Source organism: Bos javanicus, chromosome 3 (genome assembly GCF_032452875.1).
Source record: "Bos javanicus breed banteng chromosome 3, ARS-OSU_banteng_1.0, whole genome shotgun sequence".
Lineage (NCBI taxonomy): Eukaryota > Metazoa > Chordata > Mammalia > Artiodactyla > Bovidae > Bos > Bos javanicus.
The window spans coordinates 97,203,791-97,228,699 of record NC_083870.1 but is presented as its reverse complement, the minus strand read 5'-3'; the positions used below and the strand labels follow the sequence as shown (position 1 = coordinate 97,228,699).

Genomic DNA, 24,909 nt, shown 5'->3' with positions numbered 1-24,909 from the left:
AGCGCCCACACAGGTTGATATTGTTCAGCCATGAATTTGGCTTTGAGCTTTCCGACACCCACAGTGAAAATAAAGACACATTTTGCGTGTGAAGTGAAAGTGAAAGTGAAGTCACTCAGTTGTGTCTGACTCTCTGTGACCCCATAGACTGTAACCCACCAGGCTCCTCCATCCATGGGATTCTCCAGGCAAGAGTATTGGAGTGGGGTGTCATTGCCTTCTCCAGGGGATCTTCCTGACCCAGGGATTGAACCCAGGTCTCCCGCATTGCAGGCAGACACTTTAACCTCTGAGCTCTGTGTGTGCAACTTACCTTAACTAAGGAAGTAAAAAAAAAAAAAATTCCACTCAAATGAGCCCATGTTGGGCTTAAATAGGGAAAGTGATAGATGTCTTGACCAGTAATCTCAGTAAAGTGCCTAAGAGCAAACACAGACTGCTTTTTATGGTGTCCCAGATTAAATGCTAAGTGAAAGGCAACTGGATATCAGACAAAGTAGTTCAAAGCAATTTTGTCCAAGTACATGATTTTCTGATGATAAATCTTGATTTGGTAATAATTCCTACAATTTATAGAGGAATGAATGGGCTGCACACCATCCCAAAGTATTATGCCATTTAGCAAAGTAACTCATTTTGATAAGAGTAGAGGGTATAGGCAGTGGTTTCTGGCCAAGTTCTAGAATATAAAAACTTTGTGTTTTTTGAGGGAAGACCCAAATTCTCAAAGAGTGTGGCCAAGCTGTTGTTGTTCAGTCACTAAGTCCTGTATGACTCTTCATGACCCATGAACTGCAGCATGCCAGGCTTCTCTGTTCATCACTATATCCCACAGTTTGCTCAAACTCATGTCCACGGAGTCAGTGATGCCATTCAACCATCTCATCCTCTGTCATCCAGGTCTCCTCTTGCCCTCAATTTTTCTGAGCATCAGGGTCTTTTCCAATGAATCAGCTCTGCACATCAGGTGGCCAAAGTATTGGAGCTTCAGCTTCAGCATCAGTTCTTCCAATGAATATTCAGAGTTGATTTCCTTTAGGTTTGACTTGTTTGATCTCTTTGCTGTCCAAGGGACTCTCAAGAGTCTACTCCAGCACCACATCTCGAAAGTGTCAGTTCTTTGGCACTCAGCCTTTTTTATGGTCCAACCCTCACATACATACACAACTTCTGGAAAAACCACAGCTTTGACTATACAGACCTTTGTCAGCAAAGTGATATCTCTGCTTTTTAATAAACTGTCTAGGTATGTCATAGCTATTCTTCCAACAAGCAAGTGTCTTAATTTTGTGGCTGCAGTCACCATCCATGCATTGATTTTGGAGCCCAAGAAAAATGAAATCTGACACTATTTCCACATTTTCCTTATCTAATTGCTATGAAGTGATAGGACCAGATGCCATGATCTTACTTTTTAAATGTTGTTTCAAGCCAGCTTTTTCACTCTCCTCTTTTACCCTCATCAAGAGGCTCTTTGGTTCCTCTTCATTTTCTGCCATTAAAGTGTTATCATCAGCATGTCTGAGGTTGTTCATATTTATCCCACCAATCTTGATTCCAGTTTGTGATTCATCCAGCCAAGGATTTCACATGATGTACCCTTTATATAAGCTAAATAAACAGGCCAAGCTGTACAGACACCAAGAAGCCTAAAATATCTCACCTGTCAGTGGAGATCCCACATCTACTTGAGAACCTTTAAAAGGTGAGGGCAATCACAAGATCTAGATGTCACATTTGGCTACTAATAACCTTTAATATACAGTTGACCCTTGAACAATAATAGTTTGAACTGCAAAGGTCCACTTATACAAGGATGTTTTGCAATAGTAAATACCAGAGTACTGCATGGTTCATGGTTGGTTGAATCTGCAGATGCAGAGAAATCATAGATGTGGAGGGTTGACATTAAACTATATGTGCATTAACTTCTAAGTTTTTCAAGGGTAACTGTATTAGATCTTGGTTTTTGAGTTTAACCAATTTAGACCTGGGCCCTGAGAACCTGCTGCTGCTGCTGCTGCTGCTGCTGATAAGTCGTGTCAGTCGTGTCCGACTCTGTGCGACCCCATAGACAGCAGCCCACCAGGCCCTGCCATCCCTAGGATTCTCCAGGCAAGAACACTGGAGTGGGTTGCCATTTCCTTCTCCAATGCATGAAAGTGAAAAGTGAAAGTGGAGTCGTTCAGTCATGTCCGACTCTTAGCGACCACATGGACTGTAGCCTACCAGGCTCCTCCACCCAGGGGATTCTCCAGGCGAGAGTACTGGAGTGGGGTGCCATCGCCTTCTCCCCCTGAGAACCTAGGACACAGAAAATAAATGTTGATCAAAGAATGAGGATAGTCTAAGAAGGTCTTAAAATTAGTGTCCCAAACTTTGGGGATGGGGGTTGAGATAAACACTGAGGAAGAGGAGAGTTATCACAGCAAGGGAAGAGGAAGTGGACTTGGCAGTATAATGGGAAGGAAGGGCTTTCTGACTTCAAATAACAATAATGGTCTTGCCTTGTTTCTTTGGGCTTCCCTGATGGATCAGCAGGTAAATAATACATCTGCAATCCAGAAGATGCAGGAGATGAGGATTTAATCCCTGGGTGAGGAAGATCTCCTGGAGGAGGGCATGACAACCCACTCCAGTATTCTTGCCTGGAGAATCCCAAGGACTGAGAAGCCTGGAGGGCTACAGTCAACAGGGTCATGTAGAGTCAGACACGACCAAGCGACTGAGCATGCACACATGCACTTGTGGTTTCACTGGGTAGTCTAAGCTTTCCAGACAGGTATATCCATGTGAAAACCTCTGTCAAGTGTAAAGGTTTATATACTGTAGCCATTTTTAATTTAACTCCTCCTCAGTGGTTTTATTTTGGTTTTTGTTTCTTTAATGCTCTATTTTGCTTTTGAAATGACTTCTTACAGGACTGACTGCATAGCTTGAGAAGTCCAATGCAAAATGCAAATGTAGGCCCCTTACTCAAAAATTAGCATGTTCCCCAGAGGGCAAGAACAGGGCATTAAGCCAAGCCTGAGGCTCTTCTACGTGCAGGGCCCTATTAAACTGCATAGGTTTCATGTCCTGGAAGTCATCCCTAGATTCTCACTAAAACCTGGATCTAAGCAACTACTTATTGAGTACAGTCCTGACTGGATCATTAGTAGTCTTTAATTATCAGGGGAAATCTTTTGGGGAAGTTTTACATCAGTTATATATCAGCTATTCCCATTATTCCCCTTCCCCTTTGACACATTCTCATTGACTCTGACAGCAGTACATGCTGGTGATGATGATGAATGGAGAGAGTGAGTACAGTGGTGAGAATGATGATCCCTGAATAAGCCTTGGTTAGAGCCAGAACACTAGGTCTGGGGGAATTGGAGGAACTGGGTTCAAGGGCTGTAGGCCCAAAGAAGACTAATATGGTAGTGGGCAGTAACGATGCCACAAAAATATATGCTGCTTTCATGATTTTGCCCAGAACTGGTTGGTATGATAGAATTTGGGGCTTAAAAATGAGAGTTAGTGTTTCCTAAAACTAACTGATACGCTGAGAAGCCATCTCAAGGAAACCCATCAATAAAATGTGACAAATCAGAAATTTCTCTTTTGAAAATATCACATCCTGAACTCTCCATCCTTCCACTAGTCTGGTTACTTCATGGTCTCTCTCTACTTCTAATACATGATCTGCCATTAAATCACTCCACGGCCCAGAACTTCTTTTAACTTTTACAAATCTCAACTTTTGTTTCTGTAAAATGGGAATATTGTTTGTTATACTACCAAAAGACAATCCTGAGGGTCAAATATGCCTTACATATAGTATACATTCAGAAAATACTGTTCAGATCAGATCAGATCAGTCACTCAGTCGTGTCCGACTCTTTGCGACCCCATGAATCGCAGCACGCCAAGCCTCCCTGTCCCTCACCAACTCCTGGAGTTCACTCAGGCTCATGTCCATTGAGTCAGTGATGCCATCCAGCCATCTCATCCGCTGTCATCGCCTTCTCCTCCTGCCCCCAATCCCTCCCACCATCAGAGTCTTTTCCAGTGAGTCAACTCTTCGCATGAGGTGGCCAAAGTACTGGAGTTTCAGCTTTAGCATCATTCCTTCCAAAGAAATCCCAGGGCTGATCTCCTTCAGAATGGACTGGTTGGATCTCCTTGCAGTCTAAGGGACTCTCAAGAGTTTTCTCCAACACCACAGTTCAAAAGCATCAATTCTTCAGTGCTCAGCCTTCTTCACAGTCCAACTCTCACATCCATACATGACCACTGGAAAAACCATAGCCTTGACTAGACGAACCTTTGTTGGCAAAGTAATGTCTCTGCTTTTGAATATGCTATCTAGGTTGGTCATAACTTTCCTTCCAAGGAGTAAGAGTCTTTTAATTTCATGGCTGCAGTCACCATCTGTAGTGATTTTGGAGCCCAGAAAAATAAAGTCTGACACTGTTTCCACTGTTTCCCCATCTATTTCCCATGAAGTGATGGGACCGGATGCCATGATCTTCGTCTTCTGAATGTTGAGCTTTAAGCCAACTTTTTCACTCTCCACTTTCACTTTCATCAAGAGGCTTTTTAGTTCCTCTTCACTTTCTGCCATAAGGGTGGTGTCATCTGCATATCTGAGGTTATTGATATTTCTCCCGGCAATCTTGATTCCAGCTTGTGTTTCTTCCAGTCCAGCTTGTCTCATGATGTACTCTGCGTATAAGTTAAATAAACAGGGTGACAATATACAGCCTTGACGAACTCCTTTTCCTATTTGGAACCAGTCTGTTGTTCCATGTCCAGTTCTAACTGTTGCTTCCTGACCCTGCATACAAATTTCTCAAGAGGCAGATCAGGTGGTCTGGTATTCCTATCTCTTTTAGAATTTTCCACAGTTTATTGTGATCCACACAGTCTGTTAAGGTGACATAAATCTGTATCACTGACACTTTCTTTTAAAGTTTAGGTCTTCTTTTTTTTTTTAAACTTGGAAGTCTAAATAAGGTATCTAGGAATCCATCCAAAGGACTTTAAATAAGTAGAAGAAAATTGGGAGAAAGAAAAGTAGAGGAGCTTGAGAGCTCACACATCTGGCCTGATTACACCAAGTTTCACATAGCCTTGGAATTCAGCACTAACAAAAATCTCAGTTTCTCTCTTCTCTGCAATCAAATTGACACAAGATAGGATCTGTGACAGGTCGCATGCAGAATACTGGAGGTATACAGATGAATCAGATATAGTCTCTACTCTGGGTGTTCACTGTCCAAAACACTCTACATAGAGTAGTAGAAGCAGGAAGTCTGGTTGGGATGAGGTGATAAGAAGTTGAATCACTGAATCTTTTAATCAAGTTTCTTAGTCATAGATTCAGTGTCCACTGAGCATGTATGCATGTGTGAGTATGGTTGTGTTCCCACGTACAAATGCATACTTGTATCTGTGCCTTTATCAGTATGTACCATATCTAAGAGAAGATAGAAGAAGTTATGAAAATGAAAACAAAACTGTCAGGTATAGTCAAATATGGGCTTCCCAGGTGGCACTAGTGGTAAAGAACATGCTTGCCAATACAGGGGATATACAAGATGCGGGTTTATCCCTGGGTCAGGAAGATCCTCTGGATGAGCGCATGGCAATCCACTCAAGTGTTCTTGCCTGGAGAATCCTTTGGACAGAGGAGCCTGGTGGGCTATAGTCAACAGGGTCACAAAGATTGGGCACAACTGAGAGAAGGAAATGGCAACCCACTCCAGTGTTCTTGACTGGAGAATCCCAGGGGCGGGAAAGTCTGGTGGGCTGCCATCTCTGGGGTCGCACAGAGTCAGACATGACTGAAGCGACTTAGCAGTAGCAGAAGCAACTTAGTGGAGAAGGCAATGGCATCCTACTCCAGTACTCTTGCCTGGAAAATCCCATGGACAGAGGAGCCTGGAAGGCTGCAGTCCATGGGGTCGCTAAGAGTCAGACACGACTAAGCGACTTCACTTTCACTTTTTACTTTCATGAATTGGAGAAGGAAATGGCAACCCACTCCAATGTTCTTGCTTGGAGAATCCCAGGGGCGGGGGAGCCTGGTGGGCTGCCATTTATGGGGTCGCACAGACACAACTGAAGCAACTTAGCAGCAACAGCAGCAGAAGCGACTTAGCAGCAGCAGCAGCATAGTCAAATATGCTAACTACAGAAAAATTAGGGAGGCCCTAAGACTTACTATTGTCTGCTTTCATTCACTCATTCATTCAATCAACTAACCAGAATTTACTGGGCACCAGCTGCATGCCAGCCACTGGGTGCCAGGAGGTGTATGAAGATGAAGACTTAGGTACCAATCCTGCCTTCAATAATGGAATTGTATAAGTTTCTTTATTACCCACTAAACTGCAACTGCCTCAAAATCAGGTACTTTATCTTTTCCATACATGGCAGTAGAAAATATTTGTGGAGCTGAACTGAAATTGAAAAAGAAAATGTCCTCTTTTGTATGTCACAGGATGCTCTGTTTGATACACCATTCTTTTAAAAGAAGAGAGTCACAACTGCAAAAACATATACTATTTGGTTTGTTCCATGATTGCCAGAACACAATACTAAAGAACTAGGCAGAGAAGCTAGAGAAGATTTCCAGGCTGATTAATCATGGACTTCCACTAGTCTCAAGGTGGGCCTGCTTTAGCTGACCCCACTTACCTTAATGAGGGTAGGATGTCCCGGTGGGGTGAAATTAGAAGAGCTGCCAAATTGACTTTGACATATTATGCTTATGTTAGCACAGCTCACAGAATCTGCTTAACTGGGAGTTCGTTTTCAGTAAGCAAACCCTAGCGTGAGCAATCTATGACATAAGCAAACTAGATTCTCATGGATTGTAGACTGAGCCCAGACAAATGTTCCATCTCCTTGGGGCCATCAGGGCTAGTGGCCCAGTACGTTCCTGAATATGAAACTGAGTCCTGATACCAAGATAAGTTCACAACTTAGCTCTTTGACTTTGAACAATCACCTAATATTCAAGGCTGCAGTGACTTCTCCTTCAGCAGAAGATGTATTTACTAGGCTGGTGGCAGGAGCCTGAAGCTCATGGTCTCTTGAAAGTCTCCCTGCTCCTGAAATGTATGCTGTTGCAGATCAACCGCTCCCTGCTTCTTCCTCACATCTTACTACTCAAACAGTCAAGAACAGGAGAGGCCCCACATTCAAAGTGACCTCTCTCCTGTGATGTCCACAACATCTTCTCATGTGGCTTTTCATACTTATTACCTTGTATTAGAACAGGGGAACATATATCAGTCCTGACTCCCTTAAGAGCCTGCCAATTTCACAAGCGTAAGGGGAATGTCGTATTCATTTTTATATTTATAAAATGCCTAGCACAGAGGCAGAATTTGGTAAATGTGTACTGACGTCATATAACATGTATCTTGTGAATACCTAGTACGTGCCAGGCACTGTCCTAGGTACTTGGGATACATCAATAAACAAAGCTCCCTATCTTTGTGACACTGGGAGAAGACAGGCATAAGCAACAAACACAATTTTAAAAAGCTAATTATATACATCTATTAGAACATAAAGACTATGAACAACAATAGCAACAAGTATTGACAGAGAGGATAAGAGGGATCAAGAGCATTAGGGTGGGGGCGCTTTGAAGTTTTAAAGAGGATGACCCAGATAGATGCCTTTGAAGAGAAATCTGAGCCACAACTTGGAGGTGAGAGAGGGGCTATATGGTTATCTGAATTAGGAGCTTTCCAGGCAAAGGTAACAGCTGGTGCAAAAGCCCTAAGGTGAGGGGTGTCTGGCATGCCTGAGGCACAGCAAAAGGCCAATGCAACTGCATCACTGGAGGCAAGGGGAGAAGCAGTAAGAAATGAAGAAAGTAGAAGAGTGACAGGATTATGGACTCTGTGGGAGAGGGAGAGGGTGGGAAGATTTGGGAGAATGGCATTGAAACATGTGAAATGTCATGTATGAAACGAGATGCCAGTCCAGGTTCAATGCACGATGCTGGATGCTTGGGGCTGGTGCACTGGGACGACCCAGAGGGATGGTATGCGGAGGGAGGAGGGAGGAGGGTTCAGGATGGGGAACACATGAGAAATACAGGAATAAAAAAAAAAAAAGAAAAAAAAGACAAATAAAAATTTACAAAGTAACACGAAAAAAAAAAAAAAAAGAAGAGTGACATGATCAGTTGTGTGTTTTGAAAAGTTCACTGCAGTGGCCCTGCAGAGAAGGGACTGCAGTGGGGGCAAGGGTAAAAGCAGTGCGCCAGGAGGAGGTCACTGCAGTAATCCAGAAGAAAGACGGAGGTGCCTTACACCAGTTCAACAGTACTCACAGGGCCTCAGTTGCTTCTATGAGGGTATAAAGAATATAATATCGTCTCCATCTCCAGAAGCTCACAGTCAAGAGTCTGTTCATAACCTATTTCTCTGGCCTCATTGCCTACCACAGGCCCCAAGTTCTGCTCATCTTTCCCATTCCCAGCACACAGTATTCCAGCCAGCCCAAACTGGTCGTTATTTCCCAAAGACACCTTGCTTTCTCATACCTTTGAAGTACTCTTTCTTTTGCCTCTGGTGGCACAGAGGTTAAAGTGTCTGCCTGCAATGTGGGAGACCTGGGTTCAATCCCTGGGTTGGGAAGATGCCCTGGAGAAGGAAATGGCAACACACTCCAGTATTCTTGCCTGGAGAATCCCATGGCTGGAGGAGCTTGGTGGGCTACAGTCCACGGGTCGCGAAGAGTCGGACACGACTGAACGACTTCACTTTCACTTTCTTTTGCCCAGACCTTCATTTACCCAGTTTGCTGGGCTCACACGTTTTGACTTCAAGACTCAATTTAAATGCGACCTTTTCAGGGCAGTTTCCCCTAACAGCCTGTGTGGAATCGGTCCCCCTCCTCTGTTTCCCTAGCACACTGTGCATACTGCTTATCCAGGTGCATTATAAATAGATTTCTGCTAGACTGTAAATCACAGGTACTATGACTTATTAAATGCCTACAATACCTCACAAAAGTTTTTGTCTTCATCATCTTTATACTAAACACAGGGAAGGAGTTAGGAAGGGAGACTAGAAAAAAAAAAAAAAAAAGGGACAGAGGAAAACAGGAACTAAAACAAGCCACTTGGTCTAGAAATACCCCTTTATATGGTCCTTTTACAGAGAAAACTGGGATCAAGTAGAGTAAGACCCACTCAGGTTCCAGGCACGTATCTCAGCAAATGCTCAGCAGCAGAAATAGCCTTGGAAACTGGGGTGGATGACATGGTCAGTGGGAGTCAGTCATCTACAAAAAATTCCTCTAATCAGAACAAGTGTCTCGATTCCTTGATCAAATGCAGAAAAGCACTTGTGTGTGTGTGTCGGAGTGGCAGGGGGGAGGGGGGCGGTCCTGACCTTTGGACCCGCCTGAGCTGTAAGGGGGATACAAATGTGCTGAGAAGCACAGAGTGAGCGACTAGCCTCTGCTGTGGAGGGTGATTCAGCACTGCCTGGGGCCAGTACTAGGCCAGAGAGGAAAGAGTTGGGCTGGGGAGAGGCTGAGAAGTTCTGGAAAACTAGCCGGGCCTGGTCATGGTGAAGGGTGCAGTCTAAGCTTAAGAGGAATGGATATTTAAAGGGGATACTAGTTGTTGCACTGGGGGACTCATCCCACTTTCTCTCACTTAATCCTCATAATTACCCCAAAAGCTAGGCATGGCTATCTTCCGGAAGCACAGAAGTAGAGGTACAGGGACATGAAGCAACTTATCTAGAGCCAGATACATACCAGGTAGAGCCTGTATTCCCATCAGGATCTCTTTCAATCACAGCATGAAGCTACCCATGTGGCTGCTCAGCTTAGGGGTCTGACTGTGGCCTGAGGGGAGACCAAGTTTCAGATGTGGCTTTGTCCACCTTGCTACATGTGGACAATGTAAATAATGAAAATAATGAACAATGAAAATAATGCCCTCTCTCTGAGACTCATTTTTATCTTTTGTTCATTAAGAGTTGGAACCAGGTGACCTTTACAGACTCTTCAGACTCAAATTCTATGAGAGCTATAAGAATTTTAAAGGTGCTACTTCTTCTCTCCTTCCCTGTATTCTTTCCCACCATCCTTTACACACACCCACATGCCCTCTCAAAGTGGTGTATAAAGAATCTTTTTATATTATCCTGTTTGAAAAAAGAAGCTTGACAAAGCATAGAGACTTGCGGGACTTTATCACTGTTGATTCACTCAAAACTACACACGTCCCCCATCACTTACTGCCTGATCTTCTTTGTTTATGCCAGGAAAAGCAAGCCTCCCCCTTAGTAAAAGAGAGCTGCCTTTATCTTTTATAAAATTTACTCTTTTTAAACTCTACCTTGGGGTTTCAGTTACATTAAACAACCCTATTCAGCATGTAATTGGAGAAAATATAATGGAAATATTGAAATAAAAATAATATTCTCCCTAATATATTCATTTTAATTGTTCCTTTTCTTCTCATCAGAGTGAGTGGGAGGTAAACCCTTCTATTTCAGTTACATCCTCTTTAAATGACTGGAGTTTTTATAGTGTGCTATTTTGTGAACAGAGATTCTTCCTTTTTTTTTTTTTTTTTAACTCGCTTATGTTAAAACACCTCTGGGTTCAAGTTAAATCATTTTATTGTTCCAGATATACTTGATCATAAGCCAAAGAATAATAAGTATTCTGCTTATGATCCAAGTATCCTTATTAAGTGCTTATATCAAATAAAGCTTTCTGGAATTAGTTGAAAATATAGGCCTGACAACAAAAGCAAACTTTCATGGAAAGGCATTAAGTTCCAGAGGCAATGTAGGGTTTTTGTGAAAAAAGAGCAAACTGTACCAATAAATCTTATAGCAACAACATTGTGGGGGGCCACACAGCTTTAATTCCCACAGCTACCTTGTAAGATGGATATTGTTAGCTCCGTTTTATATCTGAAGAAACAGAAGCTTGGAGAGGTTATATAAAATGCTTAATAATCCAACAAAGTAAGTGGTGGAATCCGGCTTTTAGATGTTGGTTGCAGAGAGATGGATCAAAAAGAAAAGAGGAAGGAGTTTGTCTTCTTTGAAATCCTCCAGGATAATTAAGCTCAATAACTACTTTAAGAAACTGCTGGCAAAGTGAACCCCATTCCAGACTACTCTGCCTGGTAGTTATTAGAAAGAATAGGAGATACTCTCCCTTCCAGAACTTGGAAACCGTACGGCCAACTGTAGATCTGCCTAGCTGGTGGCTGCCATGCTATGAGATGGGTGTAAGCTGCTACCAAGAAACAGACTCCAAAGAAGTTTTCTCAGGGAGGGAGTGGACAATGCAGTACCTAAATAGTATCACCAGCCCTGACTCTGATGCAAACGAGGCAAAAGTGTGTTGATACATACACATACACACACACCATACACATTATTCACCCACACCCACCTGCCCCCACCAACAAAATCACACCTACCACATATACCATACACATACATAAACCCACACATACCACATACATCATACACACACAATGGGAGAAAAAAATATAGAAATTAAAAAGATACTTTATACAATGTCGGTGGGAAGTAAAATGGTGCAGCCACTTTGGAAAACAGTCTAGCAGTTCTTCAAAAGGTTACACAGAATTACCATACAATAAAAGAATTCCAGTCCTTGTTATATACCCAAGAGTACTGAAAAGATTTTTCCATGCAAAAACTTATACACAAATGTTCACAGAAGTGTTGTTCATAACAGCCAAAAAAAGTGGAAACAACCCAAATATTCATCAGCTAATTAGAGACTAAAACATGGCATATATATAGAATGGAAGAATGGAATATTATTAGACTATAAAAAATTAATTACTGACACATATACAACATAAATGAATCTTAAAAACATTATGCTAAAGAAAAGAAGCCAATCACAAATACCACATATTGTATGATTACATTTATATGAAATGTTCAGAATAGGTAATCTTTTAGAGACAGGAGTAGGAAGTTAGTGGTTTCCTAGGGCTAGGGATTGGGGAAAGCAGAGTGGCTAATGGCCATAGGTTTCTATTTTTATTTTATTTAACAATTATAAAAATGTTCTAAAATTGATCATAGTAATGATATATAATTCTATATTAAAACCATTGCATTTTTAAATATGTGAAATTTAAATAAGTGATCTATATGATGTGTGAATTTTAACTTAATAAAGCTGTAATGAAAATAAAAGAGGTATGATCAAACCAAGATCTAGTTGGCACAAGAACATAAATCCTAAATTTAAATATCTGCCCAACAGTGATAATCTGAACAATTCTGTACTCAGAAGAATATGATGTGCATAATTTTTGTTTTGATCACTATAAGTAAATTTTAAGTTGTAAAATCAATGACAATCATTTTTAAACATTTGAAAAATAACAGAAAAGGACCCCCCCAAAGAAGAAAACACCCCCAATACCCAGATAAACCATTATGAATATTCTGGTTTCTGTCATTTATATGTATACATATTTAACTTTGTTGTAAACATTCTTTTACAACAGGATTTTTAATGACTTCATCCTATGATATACAAAATTTATTAAACAATCTCTGCTAGTGAGTCTTTAGATAATTTTTAATTTTTCCCAATTATAATGAATACTGCCATGAACATTCTTAAGAGCAAATCCTTGGGCATATCTATTTCTGTTTTTATCATGAATTTGAATCCCTGAATTCAGTTGAGCAGCAGTTAAGTGTCAGCTCATATTTTGACTTCATTAATCACAGGGAAAAAATGGTTCTTAGAAATCTCTGGTCTCTGTTCCTGGTCCAATCACTCAATTACCCTAAAAGATAAATACACGGCCACAAATAAGTTCAATCTGATCTAATTTTGATGTTTATCATTTAACATAAACTGAAAGGAAATTCATAGTGTTGATTCACAAACAAAAAGACTAGTAGCATGCCAAAGAAATAAGCTAGGCCATGAATACCAGACCACCTGACTTACCTCTTGAGAAACCTGTATGCAGGTCAGGAAGCAACAGTTAGAACTGGACATGAAACAACACACTGGTTCCAAATAGGAAAAGGAGTACGTCAAGGTTGTATATTGTCACCCTGCTTATTTAAATTCTATGCAGAGTACATCATGAGAAACGCTGGGCTGGAGGAAGCACAAGCTAGAATCAAGATTCCTAGGAGAAACATCAATAACCTCAGATATGCAGATGACACCACCCTTATGGCAGAAAGTGAAGAGGAACTAAAAAGCCTCTTGATGAAAGTGAAAGAGGAGAGTGAAAAAGTTGGCTTAAAGCTCAACATTCAGAAAACAAAGATCATGGCCTCCGGTCCCATCACTTCATGGCAAATAGATGGGGAAACACTGGAAACAGTGGCTGACTTTATTTTTCTGGGCTCCAAAATCACTGAAGATGGTGCTTTCAGCCATGAAATTAAAAGATGCTTGCTCCTTGGAAGGAAAGCTGTGACCAACCTAGACAGCATATTGAAAAGCAGAGACATTACTTTGCCAACAAAGGTCCATCTAGTCAAGGCTATGGTTTTTCCAGTAGTCAGGTATGGATGTGAGAGTTGAACTATAAAGAAGATTGAGCGCCGAAGAATTAATGCTTTTGAACTGTGATGTTGGAGAAGACTCTTGAGAGTCCGTTGGATTGCAACGAGATCCAACCAGTCCATCCTTAAGGAGATCAGCCCTGAGTGTTCATTGGGGGGACTGATATTGAAGCTAAAACTCCAATACTTTGGCCACCTGATGAGAAGAGCTGACTCATTTAAAAAGACTCTGATGCTGGGAAAGATTGAAGGGGACAACAGAGGATGAGATGGTTGGATGGCATCACCATGGACATGATGGACATGGGTTTGGTGGACTCCGGGAGTTGGTGATGGACAGGGAGGCCTGGCGTGTTGCAGTTCATGGTGTCACAAAGAGTCGGACACAACTGAGCAACTGAACTGAATACCTAACAATTACAAAGGCTCAGAGGGCCAAGGAAATTACCCCAGACCATACACGCAATACCTGGCAGAACTGGGACTTAAATTGAAGCTGTATGATTCCTAAGCCAGTATTTTCCCACTAGACCTCATTGCTTCACATGCCATACGCTATTCTCAAGGAATTTGCAATTTTTGGTAGGGCTTCCCTGGTGGTTCAGGTGGTAAAGAATCTGCCTGCAGTGTAGGAGACCAGGGTTTGATCACTGGGCCAGGATCCCCTGGAGAAAGAAATGGCTACCCACCTTAGTATTCTTGCCTAGAGAATTCTGTAGACAGAGGAGACTGGTGGGCTGCAGCCATGGGGTGGCAAAGAGTCTGACACAACTGAGTAACACTTTCACTCTCAAGATATTTGCATGCTGCTGCTGCTGCTAAGTCGCTTCAGTCGTGTCCCACTCTGGGCAACCCAATTGACAGCAGCCCACCAGGCTCCCCCATCCCTGGGATTCTCCAGGCAAGAACACTGGAGTGGGTTGGCATTTCCTTCTCCAATGCATGAAAATGAAGTCACACACAATAAACTGTGGAAAATTCTGAAAGAGATGGGAATACCAGACCACCTGACCTGCCTCTTGAGAAATCTGTATGCAGGTCAGGAAGCAACAGTTAGAACTAGACATGGAACAACAGACTGGTTCCAAATAGGAAAAGGAGTACGTCAAGGTGGTATACTGTCACCCTGCTTATTTAACTTATATGCAGGGTACATCATGAGAAATGCTGGGCTGGAAGAAACACAAGCTGGAATCAAGTTTGCCCGGAGAAATATCAATAACCTCAGATATGCAGATGACACCATCCTTATGGCAGAAAGTGAAGAGGAACTAAAAAGCCTCTTGATGAAAGTGAAAGTGGAGAGTGAAAAAGTTGGCTTAAAGCCCAACATTCAGAAAGCTAAGATCATGGCATCTGGTCCCATCACTTCATGGATAATAGATGGGGAAACAGTGGAAACAGTGTCAGACTTTATTTTTGGGGGCTCCAAAATCATTGCAGATGGTGACTGCAGCCATGAAATTAAAAGACACATACTCTTTGGAAGTAAAGTTATGACCAACCTAGGTAGCATATTCAAAAGCACAGACATGACTTTGCCAACAAAGGTCCATCTAGTCAAGGCTATGGTTTTTCCAGTGGTCATGTATGGATGTGAAAGTTGGAGTGTGAAGAAAGCTGAGCACTGAAGAATTGATGCTTTTGAACTGTGGTGTTGGAGAAGACTCTTGAGAGTCCCTTGGACTGCAAGGAGATCCAACCAGTCCATTCTAAAGGAGATCAGTCCTGGGTGTTCTTTGGAAGGACTGATGCTAAAGCAGAAACTCCAGTACTTTGGCCACCTCATGCAAAGAGTTGACTCATTAGAAAAGACTCTGATGCTGGGAGGGATTGGGGGCAGGAGGAAAAGGGGATGACAGAGAATGAGTTGGCTGGATGGCATCACCGACTCGATGGACGTGAGTTTGAGTGAACTCCGGGAGTTGGTGATGGACAGGAAGGACTGGCGTGCTTCAATTCATGGGGTCGCAAAGAGTCGGACACGACTGGTGACTGAACTGAACTAAATGTGGAAGTGGAGCCAACTCTTCCAGCTATTGAGGAAAATCCTTGCTTTCTGCTTTTTGCTGCACACACAGCCAGACATCATTTCACAACTTTCTTTATCGTTAGATATGGCCTTAAACTACACGTTAGCCTATGGAATTGGACCAAAACTGTTATGAGCTACTTTCAGGACTGCTAATGAAAAGCTCCCACGTGGGATCTTGCTACCTCTTTTCTTTCTTTTTTTTTTTCTAATTTTATTTTATTTTTAAACTTTACATAATTGTATTAGTTTTGCCAAATATCAAAATGAATCCGCCACAGGTATACATGTGTTCCCCATCCTGAACCCTCCTCCCTCCTCCCTCCCCATACCATCCCTCTGGGCCATCCCAGTGCACCAGCCCCAAGCATCCAGCATCGTGCATCGAACCTGGACTGGCAACTCGTTTCCTACATGATATTTTACATGTTTCATTGCCATTCTCCCAAATCTTCCCACCCTCTCCCTCTCCCACAGAGTCCATAAGACTGTTCTATACATCAGTGTCTCTTTTGCTGTCTCGTACACCGGGTTATTGTTAGCATCTTTCTAAATTCCATATATATGCATTAGTATACTGTATTTATGTTTTTCCTTCTGGCTTACTTCACTCTGTATAATAGGCTCCAGTTTCATCCACCTCATTAGAACTGATTCAAATGTATTCTTTTAATGGCTGAGTAATACTCCATTGTGTATATGTACCACAGCTTTCTTATCCATTCATCTGCTGATGGACATCTAGGTTGCTTCCATGTCTTGGCTATTATAAACAGTGCTGCGATGAACATTGGGGTACACGTGTCTCTTTCCCTTCTGGTTTCCTCAGTGTGTATGCCCAGCAGTGGGGTTGCTGGATCTTACTACCTCTTTTCCCATCTAGCTAGTTGGAATGGGGGTGATGCCCAGGTAACCCTGAAACTATTTATTCAAGATAACAGTCACTCTGAGTCTCTGAATGGCTATATACTTAAGAGATGCCCTGTCCATTTGTTCATTATGAAGAAAATAATTGTACTTGCTTTGATCCATTAAACATTTCAATCTAACACAATAATTCGGTTAAGTCACTCCGTCATGTCTGACTCTTTGCAACCCCATGAACCGCAGCACGCCAAGCCTCCCTGTCCCTCACCAACTCCTGGAGTTCATCCAAACCCATGTCCATTGAGCTAGTGATGTCATTGAACCATCTCATCCTCTGTCATCCCCTTCTCCTTCTGCCCTCAATCTTTCCCAGCATCAGGGTCTTTTCAAATGAGTCAGCTCTTCACATCAGGTGGCCAAAATATTGGAGTTTCAGCTTCAAATCAGTCCTTCCAATGAACATCCATCCTTTAGGATGGACTGGTTCGATCTCATTGCAGTCCAAGGGACTCTCAAAAGTCTTCTCCAACACCACAGTTCAAAAGCATCAATTCTTCAGCACTCAGTTTTCTTTATAATCTAACTCTCACATCCATACATGACCACTGGAAAAACCATAGCCTTGACTAGATGGACCTTTGTTGACAAAGTAATGTGTCTGCTTTTCAATATGCTGTCTAGGTTGGTCATAACTTTACCCTAATATATACAGACACTGTGGCATGACAGAAACTTATGCCCTTAAGAAGCTTACAATTTTATAGGGGAAGGAAGTTAACTTCATATGAATATAGGACATAGTATATGATAGGAGGAATACATGAGTGCTTGATCTCATCTTAGTGATTCTAGTGATGATTCTTTCCCCAAAGAAACAGCATCTAATTTGAAGCCTGATGCAAATATGGAAGTTAACCAGGAAACGGAGAAGGAAGGGGAAAAAGAAGCATATTCCAAGCATAACAAGAGTATTTGCCTCAGTAAAAGTCTGAGTATTAAGAAAGAACCCTGGGGTATAGGATTTCCACAGGTATAGAAAGGGATGAGACATTCTTGGTAGAAAGAACAAATAAAGTGTGTAAGAGGGTGGGCTGTATACCTTTGGGGCACATGGCAAGTACAAGGTGGCTGCTGGAGCTCAGAAGATGATGTGGTTGTTCAGTTCAGTTCAGTTACTCAGTCGTGTCTGACTCTTTGTGACCCCATGAACCACAGCACCCCAGGCCTCCCTGTCCATCACCAACTCCCGGAGTCCACACAAACCCATGTCCATTGAGTCTGTAATGCCATCCAACCATCTTGTTAAATACATTGACTCATGCCAGATGACTGGAATAGGGACATAGACAGGCAGGAGACAGTCTAGATGGAAGAGCCTAGATTTCTGTACAAGACAGAAGCTAACTACTGACAGAACAAGAAAGTCCCAGCTGCAAGGAAGCGTCAGCACCAAGGAGCATTCTCCGAGTATCTGGTCAACGAGAAAGACCAGAAAGAGTTTTAGAAAGAGTTTTAAATTAAATCAACAATTACCTACTGAGCATCTACTGTCTGTTAAGTACTGTCTAGGTACAGAAGGTACAGCAGTAAACAAAGACTAACCTCATGAAGCTTCCAATTCAATGGATCTAGAAAGAGAAAGCTGAGTTTTCAGGTCTGATAAAGAGTATAGGGCTAATCTTTTATTTAATATATTTTTAATGCATCATATCTTACAGAGTGATTTTATATATCCAAAGGTTGATGTTTATAATTACAATAACCTTTAGGCAGCAAATAGCACAGGTTTGATCCCTGGCACAGGAAGATATCCTGGATTAGGAAATGGCAACCCACTCCAGTATTCTTGCCTGGAAGATTCCATGGACAGAGGAGCCTGATGGGCTACAGTCCATTGGGTTGCAAAGAGTCAGACATGACTGAGCACACATTTCTCACATGCATAGTATTTTATCTATTTTATTGATAATAGAATTAAGTTCAATGATATGAGGTAATATAGTACAATAATAATTGCCACTATTTCTGGACCCATTACTGTACATCAGGTGCTTCCAGTAAAGTGATTCACATATATTCTATTAAATCTTCAAAACCATCCTGATAAATAGGATATTATTACACACCTTTTTCATAAGAAAACAAGGACTCAAGTCAAATGTCAGCTAAAAACTGAATCTAAACTGCTGAATACATTCTATTTGCCCCTCTGAAACACTCTTCATCCTTCTCTACCCTTGTCTCTGCCTGAGATGGCTGACCTCTATGGATTGTATCAACCGCATTCTGAGCTTCTTGCTTCTGTTTAGGTCCTCCTGTGGGGACATCTAGAGTCAGGAAAGTGGCAGAGGTATTTATTTCTCTGGATCTCTTCCTGTAAAGTCATTTAAGACTGGCTTTTCTCTTGATAGAAGGTCACTACTACTTTCAAAGCAGCATACTCTATACAACTCTCCCTTTCTAGGTTACAATAACCCCTTCCTGTTGTGACAGTTTGATGCTTCTAGCCCCAAGCTTTTGCACTATCCTTTGTGGTTCTACCCCATCTACTTTTAATATAATGGTAAATCTTCCACAAATTATCCTAACTTCGGTGTGCCATCTGTTTCCTTTTGGAAGTCTCAATGAAACACAATCCTGTGAATATACAAGAATCTGCATTTTCATTCATTTCTTCAGCCTCTCAAGAGGTCTTGGGTCACTCTGAGATGTAGCACTAATCCTCCAGCTATAGTAGATGTGAGCTCTAGCTGCCCAAAGCACGATTTCACAGCATCCTCTGCCTTCTCTCCCATGGGGTTATCGTCCTCTGGTGGTTCATTGTCTTGAGGCCTGGATCATGCGTCCTGACAAACAGACACCTCAGGACCACCGAGTGGTGAATGTAGTCTGGAGCATTGTTGGTCAGTTTTACCAACAGAGATTTCCTCCATGAGTTCCTTCAGAATTTAATTTATAAGCTATTCATCTGAATTTCTGGCTTAAAGGCCATGTCAAGGCATGATTTGTAGCTTTTTCCAGTTTTCATGGTATAAATATGCAACAATTTCAAACTAAAACTACCAATGATTTTAAAAGCAGTTCACAAAATTGCTGAAAACCTAATAATGAGCTTCTGCAAGTGGATAGGTGAAGCTCTAGTACACAACCGTCACAGGCGATTGGTAAGGTTATATATCCATGTGTCTCACCTTTCAATAAGAGTTTTACTCTCGGTCATAGCCTGTATTTCCAAACACCTCTTACTCTCTCACCTCCAGTGTCATTTCCAATCTCAATAAGATTCTGGAAGGTCAGAAGGAGAGGGTACATTATATTCATTTTAATAAATGAGGAAACTTGGTCCTGTGAAAGTGATATGATTCACCCCAAATGCAAGTAAATTTTTAACATCATCTAAGAAGCTATTATTTTATTTTTAATAAATATTAACTTTGATTTTTCACAAATATAAAGTTGTAGAACATCTAAAAGCACAAAAAACTCTGAAGAAATACAAATCTACCATAATCCTACCATCTACAGATACCAGTTAACAGTATTATGTGTGTATTTAATATATAGGCTTTGCTGGTGCCTCAGATGGTAAAGAATCTACCTGTAATGCCGGAGACCCGGTTTCAGTCCCTGGGTTCGGAGGATCTTTTGGAAAAAGGAATGGCTACCCACTCCAGTATTCTTGCCTGGAGAATTCCATGGACAAGTACAAATATATATATATATATATATATATATATATATATATATATACATACATACATTTCATATTATTATCACAATTATATATAGTATTATACCCTACTTTTTACTTTATATAAGATCAGCATTTTCCTATGTTATTATTAGCTACTGGAAACTATTTTTAATGCCTACATCTGATGTTGGGAGGGATTGGGGGCAGGAGGAGAAGGGGACGACAGAGGATGAGATGGCTGGATGGCATCATTGACTCGATGGACATGAGTTTGGGTGAACTCCGGGAATTGGTGATGGACAGGGAGGCCTGGCATACTGTGATTCATGGGGTCACAAAGAGTCGGACACGACTGAGTGACTGAACTGAACTGAATGGAAGCAGCATGGCTAAGGGTCACACAAATCTGAGGCAGAGTCTTTGAACTATGCCCCTGAGTAGTTATGACAACCTTTTCTCTGAGCCTGGGTCTCCTCACCTGGAGGTGATAACCTCTGGCTTTCCTACCTCCTGGAGCTGATGTGATGATACTGAGAGAGTTAATTCCTAGGCAGGTTGATAAGAAGTCTGGGGTCCCCAGGAAAGAAAAAATGGCTTTTTTTTTCCCCTCTACATTCCTTAGTCTTAGTCACATAAAACCTGTGGCGGATTCATTTCGATATTTGGCAAAACTAATACAATATGTAAAGTTTAAAAATAAAATAAAATTAAAAAAAAAAAACAAACAAAAACTTTTTTCTCTTTAAGCCTGGAACTGATGATTACACAACATAATTTAAATTACACAATTTAAATTACACAAATTACACAATTTGTTGTGTTGTTGTTACACAACAATTTAAAAAATTCAGTTTAAACTCTGTACTAAGGATTATATAAACTCTGTACTAAAAATTCAGTTTAAACTCTGTACTAAATTAAATTACACAAATTACACAATTTGTTGTGTTGTTGTTACACAACAATTTAAAAAATTCAGTTTAAACTCTGTACTAAGGATTATATAATAACAATGTATCCTGCTTGAGGACAGTTTCTCCTTCCTGAAAACTTCCTGACTAATCCTGTTATCTTAAAATGTAAATTATGGGAATGGGTCTAGTAAGATCTTTACAACCTTGAGATGTTCTTTTGATTTATTATAATAACTAATTAAAGTATATAATTCCCTTGCTAACACTAGTGAGGGAGGCACTCTCCGTCCCCCTTCTGATGTCTATGTCAGAAGCTTTCTCTGTCCGTTTTCATACTTTAATAAAACTCTGAGACAAAAAGCTTTTGAGTGATCAAGACTGGTCCCTGGTCCTGAAGCTAAATCTTCTTCTTCAGAGATCAAGAATCCAACACTGTTCACCATAAGCTATCAATACCATGATGCAAAATCATTTTGTAACAATACAGTGCTATAAGACTGTTTCATATTGTGCCCAAAGTGTTAGAGGTACTGGGTTCAAATCTCTGGCCCTTAGTTTTATCATGTGCAAAATGAAGGCTTTTTGCTAGGTAATCACTAAAACTTCCTTCTAGGACATTGATAGGGCATATCACAAACACTGGGTCTTCTCCCTCAAGTCCTGGTCTGTTTAATGTGAAAGAGATCATTCACACTGCACATTGCACACTGTCTGTATTGTTTGAAGGGAATTAATGGTAACCATCACTGATTTTGCCCAAAGGCAATAGTTCAGTTTCAACTGTTTGTTTGACTAGAAAGCCAACGGTTTTTTTCCCCTACACTAAGCTATCATATTTCAGTCCCTTTTCTTGGAGTAAAAGCAAAAGGAGGCAGTGGGGCAGCATGGAGGAAAGTTATGGGCCTGCTAGTCAATCTTGCATGGATGCCAGACTTTGTACTGCCCTAACTTGCTGTATGAGCAAATCACATATCCTCCTCATAACAGACATGACAGAGTCAGGTTTAAATTCAGATCTCTTCAAGCCATTACTAAGCTCTTAACTATTACTAAATTAGAATAGAGAAAATGGGTTAAGATTTAAATTAGTGATTCTGTATTCATATCCCAGCTCTGCCACTTACTAGCATTACTAAACTATTAGAGCAGTTACTTAATCACCCTGAGCCTCAGTAGCCTCATTTGTAAAATTGAGAAAGTGATAGATGCCCTTTGCAAAGTTCTGAGAGAATCAAAGAAACTAGCACAGTGTATGAAAGCTGTTTATGATAGAATGATGTGCATTAATCTTGAATTCCATACAAAAAGCCTAGAATCCTAGTAATTTAGTCCATAATATGACTTTGAGGGGATTTTGGAAGGCACCACCTTCTGGCTCATTGATCAGCAAATTCTCGTTAGCTCTCACTCATTTCCCTGTTTGGGTCATTGTCCCATGACCAGGATTGTAGCATGGATTTTTTCTTTTCCTCTTCCTTTCTATGCTTCTTACCATTTGAGTATTGAGATTAAAACAATACCAGTAACTGTAACACCTGGCCATCATTCCCTATAATTTAATTGGGAACACATACTGATAGGGTCTACCCTCCTTCTCCATGTCTCCCTGACAGGGGGCCATTCTCCTTTAACTGAAGCAGCTCCAGAACTCTTCATATGCTGACAGCCCTCCATTGTTGGATAGCTCCTATTGGTAGGATGCACCATATAAAACTAAATGGTTAGAAGTTGGTAGAAGTTGTTACAAAGCTCAAAATTCTCAAGCTTTACTTGAAGACAATGTGACAGCAGCAAAGAAAGTGATAGGCCTATAAGTCAGTCACATGTGGGCTCCAGGCTCTGTTGGCATTTACTTATTGTACGATTTTGGGCAACTCATCTATCTTCTTCTGGTTTCTATTCTCCAATCTGAAAGACTGTGGATAATAACCTTCTATATAAAGAGGGGAGGAATGTCAGTGTATCTCTCGTAAACAAAATTCAACTCAGATCACTCATAAGGGAAGAGGACAAGAGCATATCATCTCTGGTGGAAATAAGAGAGAATGGTTCACACCTTGTCTGAGTACCACACTTGCCTGGGCAAGAACTCTCCAGGCAGCACAGTGTGAAGATCATCCAGGGTGGACAAATTTGCTGGGTCCTATGGGAGAAAAGAGAACAGAGAGATTATATAACTTACTCCTGGTTCATTCCAAGAATTAGAAGATCCAGAGATGGAATATATTTTAAAGTCTGTTTTATCTGATATGAGTATTGCTCCTTAGCTTTCTTTTATTTGCATGGAACACCTTTTTCTATGCCTCACATTCAGTCCAAATGAGTCCCTAGATATCAAGCAGGTCTCTTATAGACATCATATATATGGATCTTGCTTCTGTATCCATTCAGTCAGTCTATGTCTTTTGGTTGGAGTATTTCATCCATTTACATTTAAGGTAATTACTGATATATATGTTCTTATTGCCATTTTACTGTTTTTGGTTTGTTTTTGTAGGTCTTTTTCTCCTCTTCCTCTTTTGTTCTCTTGTGATCTGAAGACTACCTTTAGTGCTGTGTTTAGATTGCCCTTTCTTTTTTGTGTGTCTATCTATTGTAGATTTTGGTTTGTTGTTGCCATAAAGGGTTGATACAGCAGTCTCTATATATACAAGACTGATTTAAGTTGTTGATCTCTTAATTTCAAATGCATTTGTAATACCTTGCATTTGTACTCTTCTCATGTTTTCTGGTTTTGATATCATATTAGCATATGGATGGTTTCCTACATTTACTGTATGTTTGCCTTTACTGATGAGCTTTTCAGTTCATCATTTTCTTGTTTCTAGTTGTGGTCTTTTCTTTTCCACCTAGAAAATCTCCTTTTGTGGTGCTGAATTCTCTTAGCTTTTGCTTGTCTGAAAAGCTTGTGGTTTTTCTGTCGAATCTGAGTGACAGCCTTGCTGGGTAGAATATTCTTGGTTGCTGGTTTTTCCTTGTCATCATTTTAAATATATCCTGCCACCCGCTTCTGGCCTGCAGAGTTTCTGTTGAAAATCAATTGATAAACTTATTAGGATTTCCTTCTGTGTTATTTGTTGCTTTTGCCTTGTTGCTTTTAATATTTTTTCTTTGTATTTAGTTTTTGTTAGTTTGACTGATATGTGTCTCAGTGTGTTCCACCTTGGATTTATCTTGTATGGTAATCTATGAGCCTCCTGGACTTGGGTGACTATTTCCTTTCCTTTAGGTAAGTTTTTGACTATAATCCCTTCCAATATTTTCTCAGGCCCCTTCTCTTTTTCTTCTTCATCTGGGACTCCTATAATTTGAATGTTGGTGTGTTTAATATTGTCCCAGGGGTCTTTTTTACTCTTTCTGATATTATAAGAATCCTTCTTTATTACCTTTTCTGTTTCAAGAACTTTGCATAAGTGTAGGTCTGCTAGTGAAAAATATTCTTAGTTTTTGCTTTCATCACAAATGTCTTAATTTTCCCTTCATGCTTGAAAGATATTTTTGTTAGATATAGAAGTCTGGGTTGACAACTATTTTCTCTCAGCATTTGAGAAACATTGTACCACTTCCCTTTGGCTTAGTTCTTCTTAGTACTTTCAAGATTCCTTTGTCCTTAGTTTTCAGAAGTTTAATTGTGATACTTCTTGGCAAAGATTTCCCTCAGTTTTTCCTTTTTGAGGTTTTTCTGGTTACTCAGTCCCTCAAATCTATAGGTTTACATAATATTTTCAAATCTGAGAAGATTTCCACATCAGCAGATGAATGGATAAGAAAGCTATGGTATATATACACAATGGAGTATTACTCAGCCATTAAAAAGAATACATTTGAATC

General features: G+C 40.7%; 1 protein-coding gene across 6 annotated transcripts in view; it reads right to left on the bottom strand.

Annotated features, from left to right (window-relative positions):
* LOC133244620 (BEN domain-containing protein 5) overlaps positions 1-24,909 on the bottom strand; it is a 1,484,041-nt gene that overhangs the window by 760,891 nt on the left and 698,241 nt on the right. For 4 of the 6 annotated variants that reach the window (XM_061412038.1, XM_061412039.1, XM_061412044.1 and 1 more), the window contains exon 5: positions 23,135-23,221. The exons of the other annotated variants lie outside the window; for them this stretch is intronic. In XM_061412038.1, coding sequence (XP_061268022.1) covers positions 23,135-23,221 — 87 coding nt within the window. The remainder of the gene's footprint in view (positions 1-23,134; positions 23,222-24,909) is intronic. 6 annotated transcript variants of the gene reach the window in all.